Genomic DNA, 19,655 nt, shown 5'->3' with positions numbered 1-19,655 from the left:
TGGAAAGGAGGAGGATGAGAGGAGACATGATTGAGGTTTATAAAATATTGAGAGGAATAGATAGAGTAGACAGTCAGCCCCTCCTTCCCAGGGCACCATTGCTCAAGACGAGGGGGCATGGCTTTAAGATTATGGGTGGGAGGTTCAGGGGAGATGTCAGGGGGAGGTTTTTCACCCAGAGAGTGGTTGGTGCATGGAATGCACTGCCTGGGGTGGTGGTGGAGTCAGATATGTTGGACAAGTTCAAGAGTTTGTTGGATAGGCACATGGAGGAACGTGAGATAGAGGGATATGCGGGAGGAAAGGGTTAGATAGTGTGAGGGTGGTTTGATGGACGGCACAACATGGTGGGACGAAGGGCCTGTTTTGTGCTGTATGGTTCTATGGTAGGTAGGGTAGACTGCAGGAAACTTTTCAGAGGTAGATAAAACTAGAGGACATAGATTTAGAGGGCATATGAGGGGGTTACCACCTTCACCCAAAGGTGGTAGGTACCTGGAATGCACTGCCCTGAGGGAGTGGTTGAAGCAGGGTCACTGATAGCATTTAAAGAAGTGTCTGGCTGAGCACTTGAATCGCCTAGGCATCGAGGGCTATGTACCAAGTACTGGGTGATGGAGATAATACAGAAGGGTGCCTACTGGTTGGCGAGTACAAGTTGGACTGAATGATCTATTTCCATGCTGTACAGTTCTAAGAATGTATAACTGCCTATGTGGAAAGTAAAAAATGGTTGTGCCTTGCAGTTCCACTGCTGCTCACAAAGTGGAGACATTATCCAAATATTTTGTGCAGGATTTGTTTATTTTTATGGATTAACTGTGAACCTTAAGTATTCAGCTTTTGAAACGCCATCCTTTTCATTTGTCTGCATTCTCTCTGTTTTATTTTCTACTCCATTCCCATATTCTCACAGCAAGTCTTGATGTAGAATGCAAGGTTGTGGCAAAATGTAGCCAAAGTATCAGGGAAGTGCAGGATCTGTTCTTGTGTTTGAAGATCTGTAGCGAATTACTGTATCAGTGTCAATCACCAGCATTAAAAAATCTTGTGTATTGGTACTGTTGACCATTGCATTTCAACTCCTCGTTTCATGGTTGATGTTATTATTGTTGCAGGAATAAATAGGAGTCTATATTATTTGCTAATTATACTTACTGTGCTGTCTCACTAACAGTGTGTTCTGTGCGACAAACATACATTCTATTTCTCAGCAGCTTGTGGCTGGTAATTTGAAAGTATCAGCAAATTCACCAAAAGGATAATGAAATGAATGTTAGCATCTTTCTACAGGTTAATGTCCCCAATATTGAGGCCCTACACTCAGTTAGTTAAGTTGGTCAGACCACCTCATTTACATGCCCAATACGAGTCTCCTGAAACAGACACACTGTGCTGAGCTCTGTCAAGGGAAGATATTACCAGTTGGAGAGAGGAAAAGATTCAAAGTCTAGCTCCTTGACTCCTAGGAAGCCCTGGCCCATGACTGCTCAAAGTGAAGGAGCATTTCTGATGGTATTGAGAACCGAATCCAAACATCAGGAGCTTACAGAAGCCCTGTGAGTCCTGATGCAGGGTTTCGATTCAAATTGTCAAAAATTCCTTCCCCACCCCCACAGATGCCGCTCGACCTGCTGAGTTCCTCCAGCAAATTGTTTGCAGCCCTGTGTAAGTGATGGGAGGAGTGCATCACCCCACAAACCACTCACCCACCCCATTCCCATCAAATCAACTGCCTCCTCCCTCATCTCTGGTTGTGGTTCCTGCATTGACCCGCATCAGCCACCTCAGAATCCACAAAGCAAGCAGTACCTCAGGATCGAGGATGACTTAAGAAATCATCTAATTAATATCAGTCAAAACAAATTATTGATCAGGCTGTTCTCCCAACTCCTTTCTGAAGGAGCTTGCTGTGTGCATATTAGCTGCCATGTTTTCCATATTACACTTAAGACATTTTTGAATGTCTGTTAACTGCTTTGGGTCAGAAGAGTATAAATGCAAGTCTTTCTTTTAAATTACACTGGATGTGTGATTTTGTTTTTAAAATTGAGAGAAAGCAAAGAGTGTTAAGTTGTGAGGGCAATAAGCATCTGGCATCGTCCATTTTAGCAAAGCAAGGAGTTAACCACATTTTTCCTTTTGAAAACACAAGTCTTCATTTTATTTATAGTTTATAAAAATAGCACCAAGTTCAGTACAAAGTATGCTTAACATTAAAAAAAAAGCATTATTCAATTCAAAAGACAGGTCACAGAAAATCTGAGATGCAGTGGAAATAATGTCCAATTTCAGTCAGGGACAACAAACAGCTGTACTGGACTGTCTAACCTTACTTTATACATCCCACTGCAAAGTTAATAGAAAAGATAGTCAGATGGCATTCATCTGATAGCAATGGTTTTTCCAATCCTTGCAAGGAGCCCTGTTGGAATTGGAGATTTGCAAAGCCACCATTACTTCCTTAGTCGAACCCTCACTACTGATGTAAAAGGGTCATCATTCATTGTTGCATGGGTCAGAGTCAGTATCCCATTCTGTAAACATTATCATCAGCTGGACGTTGGTAAAATTTGTACATCAGTGCAGTTACAAGCCATACTGATTTATCCAGAGTTTGGTTAGTGGTGCAAAATATTGTGGTAACAGCAGGAAGTTAATCAACAGTGGAACAGAGCAGGGAGGCTACAGTTTGCTATTCCAAGCAGGTTTTACACTGCATCCTAGGAGTCAAGACTTCAGTAGCCATTCCAATTTTACACCATTTTGTAACCCTCCCTTTTCTCGCCTTGCTCATTTTTCATGATTTCTGTTGCTATTTATATAGTCAAGAAATTAAAATACTGGTGAAACATAGTTACTTTGCCATGAAATGTCACTGTCAAAATTAGTAAAAGCTGTAACATTTACAAGATCTTACCTAAGGCAGAAACATTAATCCACATATTGTTTTCAATGTTGACTCCTATGGTAGCAGGGTCAAATACTTGCAAAATCAGGGTAAGGCATCCTACAACACCCCAGTGGATGATATTTCCCTCTACAATCCTGACATTACAGCCCTCTTTATTTGTGGTAATCTCACAGTTGAGTAAATCGATTCCCATCTCAATATTTCAAGTACCAAATTATATTTACAGTAAAAAGCTTTAATTAAAAAAAACCCTATACAACACACACACACACAATCAAAATGATTAAGCACAGATAAATGGAACAGGCTGTCACATATGTGGATTGCTTGTGTCCATCAGCTGGCCCTGCATTTTTGCTAAAATTTGTGCTGATTGAGGTTCTGACAAGCAAAGACCAGCTTACGGCCAAGGTGAATAGCATAGAAAGATTTAGAAACTGACTGATGACCCTTGCACTCACTTTCATCTCTAAGTATCAATATGGAAACGAATTATTATTCTATCTAATATTGCATCAGAATAACAAATATAAACAGACACAAAATTCATGTTTTTAAAAGAGCTTTTTAGCTGATTATCCTCTTCTGGATATAAGATGAATAAAGGTAAGCTGCTTAAAACATTCCTCAGGAGTTGGTAAATTTATATTGAACACTATAAGTGAAGCCAAAACTATAACCATGTGCTGAGCATGTTAACATCTGCTCTCATTATACTTATCAGGATTTCAGAGACTGCTTTCCTTCCTCATCAAAGGCAATATTTCATACTTTTCTGGCAGCACTGTTGAAAAAGTAATACCATCAATCAACATTGGTACACTTGCCTCTGATGTGGACAGTGAATATTGGCAACATCAGCTTTCAGAGAAAGGTGGATTTAAAAAGAGTAAAGAGAACAATGTTTGGGTAATTCCTCAGGTTGGAAGGAGCCAGCTCTCCCAATGGGGTTGTGAATGGAACTGCTTCTGTTCACTGGGATTTGACTATGGAGCAGGTTATTGGCATATGCAGTAATAAAATAGAAATAATCCAAAAATACAAAAGAATTTCTGAACAATCCATGAACATTACCTCATTATTCCTTTCTTTTTGCACTAATTATTTATCTTTTTATATTTGTATGTCTTTGCACTGTTCTAATGCCAGGAAACAACACATTTGACGACATGTGTCAGTGAAAATCTGATTCTGAGAAATTCCAAAGAGTATAGGCGGAACACCTTTGTTACTCTAAATTTCGAACTGGAACTTTGCATGGTCTTAATTTTCTGATAGGAGAAGCAATCTGCTGGAGGAACTCAGCAGGTCAAGCAGCATCTGTGGGAGGAAAGGAATTGTCGACGTTTCGGATTGAAGCCCCGCAGCGGGACTGAGAGTGGAGAGGGGAGATGACCAGTATGCAGAGAAGGGGAGAGGTGAGATAGGAGTCTGAGGTGATTGGTGGACTGAGGAGGGGTGTAAGATGATGGGCAGGTTGCACCGGGGAGGGGAGGGGAAAGGGGGTGGAGTTGGGAGACTGTGGCAGGTGGATGATAGATGGAGGCAGACAAAGAGGGAGAAATAAATGAGAGGCATATTTCTCTAGTCCTCATCTCTCACCTTATGATCCTGTGCATCCACCATATCATCCTCCGTCATTTCCGCCAGCTGCAATGAGATCCCACCACCAGCTGCATCTTCTCCTCCCTACCCCTTTCCGCCTTCCTCAGGGGACACTCCCTCCCTGCCTGCCTGGTCCACTCACCCTTCCCCACCCATCCCTCCCTGTCCCCCGACTCTATCCCCTGCAACTGTAGGAGATGCTACCCTTGTTCTTGCACCACCTCCCTCACCACCATCCAGGGACGTAAACAGCTCTTCCAGGTGAGGCAAAGATTCACGTGCACCTCCTCCAACCTGGTCGACTGCATTCAGTGCTCCCAGTGTGGCCTCCTCTATAATTGGCAAGACCAAGCACGGACTGGGTGGCTCTTTCGCAGAGCATCTACGCTCGGTCCACCGTGGCAATCCTGAGCGCCCGGTTGCATACCACTTCAATTCCCCTTCCCATTCCCACACTGACTTGTCCATCCTCGGCCTCCTCCACTGCCAAGGTGAGGCCCAATGTCAACCAGAGGGACAACACATCATATTCTGCTTGGGTAGTCTACAACCCAATGGCATAAACATTGAGTTATCCAATTTTAGGTAACTCTCCCTTCGGTGGGTTCCTTTCCCCTATTTTCCACCCCCCCCCCAGGTCCTCCTGTTTTTGTGCTCTTTCCCTCAACCTCCGCACCCCCCGCTCCTGGTTCCATCCACGCACAACACACGCAGTTCACCCACAGGCTCCCTCTCCCCTAGTGATTCCCTTTCTCATCTCCTTTGCTTATCAGATTCTAGCACTGGTAGCCTTTTGTACTCCTGCTTATCTCATTCCATCAACTGTCACCAGCCTTCATGCTCCACACCTCGCTCCATCAGTCTCTCAGTTTTCTCTCTCTCTCTCTGTCTGCCTCCATCTATCATTCACCCGCCACTGTCTCCCATCTCCACTTCCCCTCCCTTCCAGCCAGATTGTTGCTCCAGATTCCATCTGCAGACTCTCATGTGTCCATATGAATTAGGCGAGAAATCATGGAATAGGCTTATTTAAGAGCAAGAAGTTACGAGTAGGGAAAGGCTGATAGAGCAGATTTCACTTCTTGCTTTGCTTCTGATATGTACCTGCTCTATTACAAAAAATAGTGTAACATTTTGCTAACTCCTCTCACAATTCTCACGTTAATCAGGCACAGTGCAGTAAAACAAGGATGTCCAACAACATTCTCTACTTGTGTATGGGCAACTACTCATTGGTTATCTCCAGAGACACTCCATCCTTCTCATAGAACTGACTCATCCCAACTCAAAATATCATACAAATGTCACATCTTGTTGAAACTCAGAATAGGTTAACGTCCCAGTGTTAGAAATGAATCCTCCAGGTAGGGAGCACTTTCCTCCCTTCTCCCCCCCTATATCTGAAGTGGTCAAATAAATAAGCAAAACAGTTACGGTAATGGGCTCTAGGGATTAACCAGCCTTCTCCTGTCCCTGTTTTCCTAGATGACTGTTAGATGAGACAATTGCTTGCAGTTTCCAAGACCAATGAAAGGGAAAAGACCTTCAATGGCATTTCTAGTTACAGTGAGGAATGTGGATTCTCTCTGAACCTGGAGAAATCAAGCCAGCAAACAACAAAATTGAAGTAATTTCCAAATCCCAGTGGTAGGGTCATTAATCTTTCCTTTCAATTGCAGAATGATAGTTTCTATCCATCACTGATCATAGAACTTGCTGCAAAGTGAAGTTATGCATTGAAGGGACCAGGGTGGAAACACAATGTTTAAACAGCAAGGAGCAGAAGCAGAGTAACTGCAGCCTGGATCAAGTTAGGCGGGAAAAAAACTAATGAGGGAAAAGAAGCAATAGATTGTGTTATGTTTTGGACAAATAGAAACAGATGTTAAGAAATGTATATAGATTGTGACTGTTCAAAAATCACAAACATGCACTGATTTTATTCTTCTTGGAGAATATCTTTTCATTCTTTGAAACCGAGCAACTCTCTTCATAACCTGACCCATTCCAAGCCCTCAGCCACATAACACCTCTGCATTTGCCTGTCGGCTGACATTAACAGGCTTAGCACATTTAGACAAGACACCAAACTTCAAGATTAAACAGCAAGATTCTGGTGAAATCCTTAAAACATTTGAAGAGGACCTAACAGATCAGGATTAAACAACATTTTGTCATGATTGCAAAGTGAGTGAGGAACAATATAAAATGGGATTGGACAGCAAAACTGCATATATAATTAACTAGATGTATATTAATTTAGAATTGTTTCATCCAATTATCTAGATAATCTAATCCTTGTGATTAATTATTGTAATGTCTCTTTGTGTGTGCTTTCTAGTATGCCTAATTACAGAGATATTTGAAAGCACCATGTGCATCTCCCCACAGAATTTCTTGCAGGAACAAGTTGTTCCAGATTATAATCAGAATGACTGTGAGATATCATACAACCCATGAAATAAAAGGAGTACCCTTCTGTTATCCTTTGGGGTCACCTGAACATATGTGCAGATAAATTCAGGTTTGTTACTCCGTAGTTCGTAATATTTCCTGATGCTTTGAGTAAATCTTCAGATGTAAACAAATTGTTTGAAAGAAAAAGTCCTGGAGCAAACTATGAGCGACGGACACCTCTCGGCAGACGATGCCCTTGCGACCATACACTGTGATAGGAGTTCACCGACCGAAGAGGACCACCTGGAAAGAAACAGCAAAGGCTTTTTTTTAATTTAGATTTCAGATCTGTGGCTACAGATCCACCCAGGTTACTAACACCTGAGCTATGGACGGCTTGTACATGCGATTGAACGTTTGAGATACCGGTGGGATGGATGGTGAATGGATTTACCAGCTGCTGCGGGGCTGCAGGCATCTTCTGTTGAGCAGGAACAGGACACTTCCACATGCCTTCCCTGCCCATCACCGCCACCATCCCCCCCCCAACCAAGCTGCAACAATCAGGGGCTGGGTAGAGCAGAGGTGAGAGCACCAAGCAAACTCGCTCGCTCACTCTGAGTCAGTGAGGCCGGCTGGCAGCCGCTCTTCCCGCACCTGCTCACTCCCCTGTCACAGCTGTGTCTGTGCTCCTCTCCCCACACACTGTTTTTGTTCATTTCAGACTGAGGAACAGTTCTCAAGAACCCTGTCATAACCTGGGACTGCCTGAATTCGGTGAAACAAGAATCACATCATTTCCACATGGATGATTCTTCAAAACTTGTTGGGTGGGAAAAAAAAACTATATTTCAAAGTAACTCACTTTTTTCTTGCAAAGTTCATTTTAAATCATTATCAGATATAGTCAAGCAATGTCTTTAATTATAAAAATTCTTAGGAATATCTCATGCAAGAATGATTATGCTAATATATTTAACCATTCTGTTGTTCCGAATGTTGCCTCAGCTCAATTTTCTGGCCTGCTTGCTATCAACCTTGACATCTGAACAGATTGGAGATTAAAAACACGATGATGCTGGAGGAACTCAGCAGGCCAGGTAGCATCCGCGGAGAAAAGCAAGCGGTCAACGTTTCGAGTCAGGACCCTTCAGCACTGAAGGTAGGAAAAGGGGAAGCCCAATATATAGGAGGGAGAGCCCAATATATTCAATGACCCTGTCTCAACAGCTTTGTGGGACAGAGAAGTCCAAAGACTCTCAAACCTCTGAATCTGGATATCACTTTAGAATTGTTTCTTCCTCATCTCCACCTTAAATGGGCAACCCCATATTCTGAAAATACACTGCCTGATATTAGATTCCCACAGGGGAGGGGAATCACCTTCTAAACAGCTCTCCAGTCAAGATCCCTCATAATCTTATGTACTTCAATATACAGGTCCTCCCCAGGTTACAGCAGAGTTCCACTCCCAGGAACTGTTTGTAACCTAAACAGTTCACAAGTTGGAAATGTGGCCATGAACCAAGTTCCCACACTGCAGAAGGTGCCTACAGAGGTGGGTTGTCCATAGGACTAGATAGTCTGGAGAAGCATTTAAAATCTCATTTTGTCATTCTTAATAATAATGCTGATATCAACACATTTAGCCTGAGCCTAGCTCATAATGGAAATAATGATGATACATCTTCAATGTGTGCCAGACATTCTTTGATACAGTTTAAGGTAGTTCACAGGACCCATGTGTCAAAAGATAAGCTAGCTCTTTTTTAATCAACATATAACTCCTAGATGTGACAGATGTAAATAGAATGTGGCTTCTTTGACACACGTTTTGGTCCTGTCCTCTTTTGGAAAAATATTGGAAAGATATTTTTAACATTATTTCAAATGTATTGAAGAGTGATTTACAACCTCATCCTATCACTGCAATTTTTGGATTACCAAGGATAGAGTCCGACCATTTATCTGCCTCCACTAACCGTATGATTGCCTTTGTTACCTTAATGGCCAAACGATCCATTTTGCTTAAATGGAAGGATCCAATACCCCCTACTACTTTTCAATGGCTTTCTCAAACTATACCATGTTTAAACTTGGAAAAAATTAGGAGTGGTACTGTTGCTCCTTTGCTTAAATTTGAGGAAATATAGATCCCCTTGTAATAACCTTTCAACTTAGAGGAATGGAGTTGACGACATAATATTGCTCTGTTTCTACTGAGAAATTTTAGTCCAGTTTTTTTTCTTATTGTTTTGGCGTTTTTTTTTCTTTCTTTTATACTTTATAATAAATCTTTTTCTTTCTTTTATATTATATTCATTCACTAAGAGATCGTTGGATCTACAGTTTTTTCTTATATACTTTATTGTTTTTTATGATTATCCATGCCATGATTATTCTTCTGATCTCTTTGTATTACATGTACAAACATTGATGTCATATATTAATCTGTATAAATTTGAAAACTAATAAAAAGATTGAAAAAGAAAGAAATAATGATGTTCTTTTAAAAGATTTTACTGCAGATGAGATTTTATATGCTGTTGACGGTTTTAAAAAGGACACTGCTGCTGGCCTGGATGGCATGTCTCCGGATAGGATTCACCAAATGGACATCAGCATATTAATTATTATTCTTGGGCTTGATGTGGCAATGTTCCAGCTAGCGTCAAGAACAGTCGCCTGCAGCCCCACAGCAGCTGGCAAATCCATCACGCCTGTCTCCGAAATACTGGCTCATACGTACAGGTTGGACACGTCAAGTATTGGTAAGCTGGGAAGGACCTACAATCATCTCTTCTAAATTCTGATAAATATAGGCTTTTAAGATTACCCCTTCATCCTAGGAATCAACCTAGTAAATCGCGTTTGAACTGCCTCTAATGTAAGTAAGTCCATTCTTAAATAAGCAGGCAAAAGATGTATGCACACTCCAATGTGTTGTCACCAGTGCTCAATACAGCTGCATCAAGATTTCCCTAAATTTATGCTCCACCCCTTTCCAATGTTCCATTTGCCTTCCTCATTTCTTGCTACCGTTTCATGCTAACTTTGTGCTTCATGTACAACCAGAACCCTGCAAAACGGTATTTTGTAATTTCTCTTCCTTTAACCATGATGCTGCTTTTCTATTCTTCATACCAAAGGGTGGCTCAGTGGTACAGGTGGTAGCGCTGCTGCCTCCCATCGCCAGTGAACCGGGTTCAATCCTGATCTCCAGTGCTGCTTATGCAGAGTTTGTACGTTTCCCCATGACCCCATGGGTTCCCCTCTTAGTGCTCCCGTTTCCTCCCACATCACCAAAACAGTGCAGGTTGGTTGTTTATTTGGCCACTGCAATTTGTTCCTACTGTATAGACGATTGGTAGAATTTAGGAGGAAGTTGATGAAAATAATATGGGTTAGGGTAGAACTAATGTGAGCATGGGTGCTTGATGCTTTGTATGGACATGGAGGGCTGCAGAGACTGTTTTCACAATGTATGACCATGTCTTTGATGAAGTGGTTTACTTCACATTTACACTCCATCTGCCAGCTGAACTAATCTATTGGGTCCTGCTTTCTTTCTATCAGCAAATTTGGCAACATTCATGCAGTCCCATCATCTAAGCCATTAATATAGATTGTAACTCGTTGATTCCCCATTGCTGACCACATTAGTTACAGTTTGCCAATCAGAAAATGATCTATTTTTCTTGGCTCTCTTCTCTAGCATTTTAGGTAATCCTCTATCCATTTCGATATTGATGAGACCGCATTTGGAATATTGCATTCAGTTTTGATCACCTTGCTATCAGAAAAATGCCTTTAAGCTGGAAAGAATGCAGAGGAGATTTACGAGGATGTTGCTGGGATGGAAAGAGGTTGAGCAGGATGTGACTTTTTTCACTGGAGCGTAGGAGAATGAGGGGTGATCTTATAGCGGTGTATAAAATCATGAGGGGCATTGATAGAATCAGCGCACACAGTTTTTCCCCAGGGTTGGGGAAATCAAGAACTAGAGGGCATAGGTTTAAGAGAAGAGATTTAATAGGAACCCGAGGGGCAACTTTTTCCACCCAGAGGGTGGTCAGTATATCGAATCAGCTGCCAGAGGAAGTGGTTGAGGCAGATACATTAACACCATTTAAACGGTTCTTGGATAGGAAAGGTTTAGAGGGATATGGGCCAAACAGGATTATCTTAGGTGGGAATAGACCATTGGCATGGACCAGTTGGGCCTGTTTCCGTGCTCTATCACTATATGATAGGATGTTATACCAATGCCATAAGCCCTTGCTCTATGCTGTAAGCTTTATCTGAATGCCTTCTGGAACTCTAAATATAATACATATTCTCATTCACCTCTGTAATCCTGCTCATTTATATTCTCAAAGAATGCTAATATATTCGTGAAACATTACTTCCATCTAGCCAAAACTCATGATCGGTAACATGATCGGCTGCTGTCATGTTAACCAGACTGTTACTGTACCTTCTTCACAGGTTGGCCCCATCCATTGGAAAGGACATGCACAATTTCCATTACGAGAGTTACAGTGAGCTTTGTTTGCACAATGGCAGGTCAAGGAGCAGTTAGGCCCATATCGGTTCGGTCGACATTCTGGAAGAGAATAAATTAAAGTATTTTTAAAATCTGCTTGTAAATCTTTATTTATACAGAAAATCCAATTTCTTTTACATTCCAGCAATTAGAATGCTGATGTTTTTCAGAAGAAAATTGTTCAACATATGAGTGTTATCAGACAACAAAAATAATTTAGTGGAAAATTGTTGGTGCTCTTCTAAAGCAAAATGGATCTTTCCAAAGTTGCTTTATGATTCAAACATCCTTAAATTAGGAGGCTATTCAGCCCATTTTGTCCATCCTAGCAAAAAAAATGGATATTTAGTTTCCACTCACACCTGCAGTCTATAACACTACAGATTATGGCTTTAAGTGCCCTTCCCAGTACCTTTTAAATGTGACAATGGTTTCTAGCTTTGCCTTTTAGGCAGCTCCACTGCATGGGGGTGGAAACATTTTTCCTCAACTCCTGTCAGATTAGTGGCTGAATCAAAAGCAAGAGACAAGCAAGTCATAAAGGAATGCAAGTGAAGCCAAAACACTGACTGGAGACTCAATTATATATTTGATATTCCAGTGTTGAATTAAGTATGAGGTTCAATTATGATCTTGCAGAATGCCAACTCATTAGATTATTGACAATATAGTTGAGTTCTGGTGGGCACAGCTTGGATTTGAACCATAGCCCACTAATTGATAAGAGCTGGAATTTCCTGAACAATCTCCTAACATCTGAATGTAATCTAATCATCTTCTGCTAGTCTGCTAAATGAACTTTCCTGCCTTTGACCATTCCAGGCCTGTGAATGGCATTCAACCATTTCAGCACTTCGTCTCTGTATGAAGTAATTCAGTCTCCTACCACAGGAAATAATGGAGCGACTATCTACCATGAAAGCTAATGAGGATTTTGACAATGAATTCATTCCTATCCATTGGACGACAAATCTTTTCAAAAAGACACTGTACTGCTTTCAAACAATTGAAAGCTAAATCTCTCTGTACACCGGGGAACTACAAAAGAATGAGTGGTATAATGTAGTCTATTATTATTTAGATTAAATGCCAGAACAATGAATATACAGTAACATTGTCACCTGTATCACATCGATCTCCAGTTCTGCCAGGTGGGCAGAAGCACTTCCCTGTTACAGGATGGCATGATGTGATGCCTTCACAGTCACAAATCTTCTGACATCTGTCCCCAAAGTATCCAGTGTCGCAAGCTGGAATACAAACAAAGTAATGGTTACATGTTAGTACATGGAAAATTCATGCAACCACCTCCATCCCTCACCCTCATATCAACCTTCTCATTAACTTTTGATGACATATTGTTTTAGGCTTTAAAAGAGAGCATGAGAGTGTGGAGCATCAAGGTACCTCTCTCCTTTTAAAAAAGCCCAACCTTACCTTAAGGATAAAATACTATCAACGACTAGCTTGTACCTCTAACATTGCCCTATCTTCTGGATTTTATGAGTTAGCTTTGTTTGTATGTGACCATATCGAGTGAAGGAGAGATAGGTGTGAGTGAGATTGGGAGCCTGTACAAACATGTGTGAGGGAGACAAGGCAAGGAAATGAGAAAGAAAATAACCAAATGATATAGGATTTAAAAAAAAACAAAAGGTACTAGAGATCATTAAAGGTAGTTGTTCATTTAGGATTCACCTAAATCCCTTCTTCAAAGCAATATCCCATTCCCATTTAAAAGGTAGAATTTCAGTCTTCACAGCCAGAATGTTAATCATGTTGGACAGATCACCATCAAAATCAAAGGAATGAGCAACTGGAAGCATAAATGAAGGAGGACATTTATTTTTCCCAATTAGGGTACTGCCAGATAAAAATCAACCCATTGTTCCATCAATTCTTAGAATTGTCCAGTTAGAGTGAAGCCTTTATTTCACTCCCCCGTTATCTGCAGGATCATAAGGCAAAAAGTAAACCAAATGCCATGGTTAAATTGCTGTCTCTAACCCTCTCTCACATATTATTGAACATATTGCCCAATTTAAACCCTGTTCCCATTACATTAGAGGTTCACCTGATCAGTAGCAGTATGAGATAAGACTCATAAGAACCATTACCTTTTTCACAGTAGTCACCTTGGTAGCCAGGTGGGCAGATGCAATGGCCTGTGATGGGTTCACAAGCAGCACCATTCTTACAGTCACAGGAGTGAGCACAGACCAAGCCATAAAAGCCCAGAGGACAACCTGGGAAAGATACCAATGAAATGCAATGGTCAAAATGATCCTCAACCAACATTAAACCTCTTCTCATCATCATTCTACTATGTTGTATGAAGTAATACCATGAATGCTTCATAAACTTAATATTTTGGCATGGGCACCCTTACTTAGGGGTAACTGTGCATTAGCTTGTCAGTTTGCTTATTACAATTGGGCTGAAGTCTTGATCACAGCAAGCTCTTTGGGTCAAACAAAATTTACATTGATGACTAATGTTATAAAGGTAAGCAAGTGTTAAACCTGCATTATAGAAAGTTGTTTTAAAAGCATCTGACTGCTAACTTCATCTCATATTATGAAACCTGAAAGAAAAACTTTTAGGAGAGTGATTCTTATGGCACAGATCATAAGCTAATCATTTCCACATCACCATGCAAGTTTGGATAGACATTTGCACATCACAACACCTCAAAGCAAACCTTTGTAAACCACAGTTTTCACATAATGCATATTGTTTGACTGGGGTGAAAATGATGTAAAAGGTGAGTCTACTCACTGTGTTCACACTGAGGACCATAGAAACCTTCCAAACACTGGCAGCTGCCGGTGAACCGATCGCAGGTTCCATTATTCAAACACAAACATTCCAGCTGGCAGTTAGCTCCATATTTTCCAGCAAGACATTCTGTCACACAAACAAAATATAGTTCTTCACTAAACTATCAATAGCTCCATGGAACCCCCTGCCCCCCATTGCTTCCAGCCTCAGACGTCATTTCCAGGATTATTCCCTTTGTCACCCACCGTCCCCAAACCACCAGACATTCTCAGAACTGCGCCTCAATCCCAACATTCCCAGGACTGTCAATCATTCCCAAAAACTCCCATCTTTCCCAGCATAGCCCAATATTCCTGGCATCACCCACCATTCTCATGCTTTAAAGTGCAACGTCAGGGGGAAGTCATTTCACCATTGCTCCATACCTCATTTGATCCAGACCCTGTGGTTAATACCACTTCATCTTGCAGATTGCACTGCAGATGCATCAACCCCTTAATGTAAACCTAATATAACCTTCTTTCCTCCACACTCAATCTCGGAAATTTATACCACATTCTTCAATATAACATTGATTACCAATGTTGTCCTTCTTTGTAATACTACAATAACATATTCCCCATTACTTGCTCTAACATTCTGTTTTATATCTCATATTATCTCATTATAACACTCAAAAATCATCGTGAACTACATTACATAAGATTTATTCAGGACTCCTCTACAGAAACCTTTCACTTCTTCCAAAATGACCCTTATAATCACTAGTTTATCTTTCTTTGTAGCAGCTACAATTGCAATTAAGGTTGCAATGATTTATTAACTTCAGTGCCCCAACTACTGGGCATTCCAAAATCTGGAACATCATGTAACAAAAGTGCTACTGTAATCATTGAGTATACCTTTCTCACAATGAGTACCAGTCCATCCAAGTCCACAGGAACATGTTCCATCTTCTGGGTTACAGACTCCATTGTTGTGACAGGTACAGACTTGCAGACAGCTTTGTCCAAATCTTCCCTTTGGACAACCTGCACAAAACCAAAAGCAAAGTGAAGGCTATGAAAGCAAAACATTGCAGAGGCCGTAAATCTGAAATATGAACAGGAAGCTGCTGGAAATACTTCGTTGGTCAGACAGAATCTGTGGGGAAACACACACCCACACAAGAACAGAATCACTTTCCAATTACACTGCCTAACCTGTTGAGGATTTCTGGCATTTTCTGTTTATTTTAACACTTGGTATTGGTTTATTATTGTCACTTGTACCAAGGTACAGTGAAAAGCTCGTCATACAAACCGATCGTACAGGTCAATTCATTACACAGTGCAGTTGCATTGAGTTAGTACAGAGTGCATTGATGTAGTACAGGTAAAAACAATAACAGCACAGAGTAAAGTGTCACAGCTACAGAGAAAGTGCAGTGCAATAAGGTGCAAGGTTACAACAAGGTAGATCATGAGGTTATAGTCCATCTCATTGTATAAGGGAACTGTTCAATAGTCTTATCACAGTGGGGTAGAAGCTGTCCTTAAGTCTGGTGGTATGTGCCCTCAGGCTCCTGTATCTTCTACCTGATGGAAGAGGAGAGAAGAGAGAATGTCCCGGGTGGGTGGGGTCTTTGATTATGCTGGCTGCTACACCAAGACAACGAGAGGTAAAGACAGAGTCCAAGGAGGGGAGGCTGGTGTCCATGATGTGCTGGGTTGTGTCCACAACTCTCTGCAGCTTCTTGCAGTCTTGGGCAGGGCAGTTGCCGTACCAAGCCGTGATACATCCAGATAGGATGCTTTCTATGGTGCATCGGTAAAAGTTGGTGAGAGTCAAAGGGGACAAACCAAATTTCTTTAGCCTCCTGAGGCTAAAAAAGAATTTTTTTTAGCTTTAAATTTAAAGAATTCAGTCAGAAACAATTACTCATAAGGTGTCTGAATGTCATGCTTCATGTTCAATGTAAAACCTCCATTATATTCTTCATTATAGAATCTCCCTTATGTCTTGCTAGATTTTAAAGGCATTTTAGAGTGTCTGATACAAGCCAAACCTCATTGTTTAAACAAACCCATGTTGGTATGCAGAAAACTTCAAGGATAACAGGAAATTTAGGTCAATGAAGCAACTAACTGTCTACAATATAAAGGCAGACCTTGAAAAATCCGAGAGTGCTGTAATAACTTTAAGAGCAATCACAGTATGAAGATTGTCCCCAGGTTTCATATCATCTTTGTTTGATGAGCAGAAATGATGCTTCCAGTTTTTGAGCCATCAGCCCTGGAGGAAGTATCTAGTGGGTGTTATAATAAATAAATTGCACACATATATCACACTAGATTAATCTTTAGAACATTTTCCCCATTAACAAATTGCAGAAATATAAATCATATTGCACACTAGTGACTTCTGACTATTATTAAGCCTCATGGTACCTTTTTGACAAGTGGGGTCCACTGCACCTGACCGACACAGGCATTTTCCTGTCACAGGGTCACATCGACCTTCTTTACCACAGTCACATAGCCTCATACAGTCTTTCCCGTAATAACCTTCTGGACAAGCTGGATGGGAAAAATATTTATCATTGAAAATGTATATCATGAAATTTAGACATTAACATATGTGTGAATTAACATTAGCATATTCACCAAATTAGTTCAGAGTCATCAGTGTTATGCCTTTGATCAAACCATTGCTGGAGTTAGTTATGCAATGCTCTGCTCCCAGACTAGGGGGTCACTGGATGGGTCGCAGGTGGCTTACTTGACATTGGAATGATCGTGAGATGCAACACTTTCCAGCAAAGTACCAACAGCCAATCCTCAAAACATTTCCTCAAATCTGTACAACTAGTTATCATATTTTAGTCCTCTCTGTTTAAAAAAAACCTCATTATCACCTCCCAGATGTGTTTCGCAGCCAGTGAAGTGCTTTTAGGATCATAAATACTGGTTTAATATGGGCAAGTACAGGATCCAGCTTGTATACAACAAGGTTTCACAAACAATAAGGAGATAAGTGATCAAACAATCTGTTTTAATGGCACTGGCCGAGCAATAAATACTGATTAGGACACCGAGCATGCTCCCTGCCCACTCGTCGTAACGCCCAGCTGAGAAGGCAGATAAACAACAGAGCCAACAGATAACACCTCTGACAGTCCAGCACTCTCCCAATGAAATGTCAGGTCAGGTTCTGTGAGCAAGTTTAATGAGGTTTCATCCTTCTGAAGAATGTTACAACTGAGCCAAAACTGACACAGGAGCTGGGAGAACAGGTGAGATAACACTAGGCCACAAAACAACAAATTTCGCATCATAAGACAGTGATAATAAATCTGATTCTGATCCAGGTGTTTTGGAATATACAAGATGGGTGTAGTAATGAAGGTCTAGCTTGTTGGGGAAGCAAAGTTTAAATAACAACTCAGAGACATACAGCATGGAAAGAGGTTCCTTAGCCCACCCCAACCACCTAGCACCCATTTGCTCTAGTCCTACGCTGATCCCATTTTATACCCCCCACATTCTCATCAACTACCCCCATATTCTACCATTCACCTACACTAGGGGCAATTCAGTGGCCAATTAACCAACCAACCCATATGTCTTTGGGCTGTGGGAGGAAACTGGAGCACTCATAGGTAATCCATGTGGTCACAGGGAGAATGCACAGATCCTACACAGGCAGCACAGAGGATTGAACTCAGGTCACCAAATCTGTGAGACAGCAACTCTACAAGCACACTATTGATTTGTAGGCGGGAAAGAAGAAAGATTTCAACTCATCTGAAATAAAACCCTGGGATGTATATTTTGTTCATTAGTGGCGAGCAGAACAAGAGTTGCTGCTTATTCTTTTCATGACTCTCATTTCAATGTCCAGGTTTAATTCCAAACTGACCTTGGATGCACTGCTCTTTGAGAACAGGTGGCAGGTACAGATAAGTATTTCCTTGCTAGTTGCAATGCCAGAGAAACTTTTTGAAGCAATACGCAAGTAATTTTCATTTACAAATTGGCCTTTGCTACTTCAAGAGGGTAAGGACAGCCAGTGCTTGGGAACCCCGACACCAGCAGGTTCCCCTCCAAGTCCGACAGTGTCCGAACTTTAAGATATATCATCATTCCTATACCGTCACTGGGTGTAAATCCTGGAACCCCTTACCTGAGAGCACTCACTGGAAGAACTGCAGCAGTTTAAGGTGGTGGCTCATCAACACCTTCACAATGCCACAGAGGAATGAGGGATGAGAAAGTAATGCTGGTCTGGCCTGCAACATACACTTCCCCTAACGAATAGTCATAGAATTATAGAGAGATACAGCAGAGAAATAGATCCTTCAGCCCACTGTCCGCACGGACCATCATGCACCCATTTTTACACCAATCTTTCCCTAACCCATTTTATTCTCCCCAAACTTCCATCAACTCCCCCCAGATTCTACCACTCATCTATACTGGCAAATTAACCTACTAACCCCCATAGTTTTGAGACGTAGGAGGAAACTGGAGCACCTGAAGGAAACCCACATAGTCACAGGGAGAATGCACAAACTCCACATAGCATCGGAAGTCAGGCTTAAGGTGAGAGGAAGAAGTTTTAAAGGAGATCTGAGGGGATAGTGTTTTACACAGAGAGTGGGTGATATCTGGAACGTACTGCCAGAGAAGGTGGTGGAGTCAGATGCAATCACCACATTTCAGAGGCATTTAGATAAGCAACTTAATAGGCAAGGCAGAGGACCTAATTCCCCCAGAACACTCTACGCAAAAGATGCATTTCACGGTGTGTTTCGATGTACATGTGACTAATAAAGATATCTATTGTGGGCAAATGGCATAAGTGTAGATGGGGAATAAAAGGTTGGCATGGACGTGATGGGCTGAAGGGCCTGTTTTTGAGCTATATGATTCTAAAATGTGGCCAAATGCAAACAGCAGAAGGAGCGCACAACATCCCAGAAAACCCAGCCCTAAACCTGTCCCATCAAGCACCACCTACAGCTGAGTCTGCTGATCCAACATTGGGTTCACAAGTTACCTCTTAGCCCAGAGAACTGGAATGGAAGCAAATCATTCTCACTTCAAGGGACACCTAAGAATCAGCTATCCCAATCTTTATATCCCTTTCATTTAAACAAATTATCAGCCTTTTTTATATCCAACTTTTACGCTTACTTATTCTGCAAACTAATTGACTAATCCACTTGCTTGATGCTGCTACTGTGCTGAATGCCCTGAAGATGGCACCAAATTCAAAGTCACATCTGAAATAAGGGCAATCGATGCTGCAGGGACTTCAAACTTTTGCAGCCAGTTTTTATTCCGACTCTCTGCTAAGCAAATCTTCAAGTCAGTGATGCTAAGTCCAGGCCAAGTCACTTCCAATTTAGCACCTGGGTTGAATCTACCT

The 19,655-nt window shown here is 41.4% G+C and overlaps 1 protein-coding gene across 1 annotated transcript in view; it reads right to left on the bottom strand.

Moving 5' to 3' along the window:
* Positions 1-6,985: 6,985 nt before the first annotated feature.
* The window catches only part of LOC127571885 (multiple epidermal growth factor-like domains protein 6), a 265,342-nt gene continuing 252,672 nt past the window's right edge, over positions 6,986-19,655 (bottom strand). Inside the window, exons 31-37 of the mRNA XM_052018632.1 lie at positions 16,673-16,801; positions 15,146-15,274; positions 14,241-14,369; positions 13,580-13,708; positions 12,584-12,712; positions 11,394-11,522; positions 6,986-7,219 (exon numbers count right to left, since the gene is read on the bottom strand). Coding sequence (XP_051874592.1) covers positions 7,137-7,219; positions 11,394-11,522; positions 12,584-12,712; positions 13,580-13,708; positions 14,241-14,369; positions 15,146-15,274; positions 16,673-16,801 — 857 coding nt within the window. The 3' untranslated portion in view covers positions 6,986-7,136. The remainder of the gene's footprint in view (positions 7,220-11,393; positions 11,523-12,583; positions 12,713-13,579; positions 13,709-14,240; positions 14,370-15,145; positions 15,275-16,672; positions 16,802-19,655) is intronic.

The sequence above is a fragment of the Pristis pectinata genome, chromosome 6 (assembly GCF_009764475.1).
Source record: "Pristis pectinata isolate sPriPec2 chromosome 6, sPriPec2.1.pri, whole genome shotgun sequence".
Classification (NCBI taxonomy): domain Eukaryota; kingdom Metazoa; phylum Chordata; class Chondrichthyes; order Rhinopristiformes; family Pristidae; genus Pristis; species Pristis pectinata.
The sequence above is the reverse complement of the archived record's forward strand: the minus strand, read 5'-3'. Positions and strand labels throughout refer to the sequence as shown.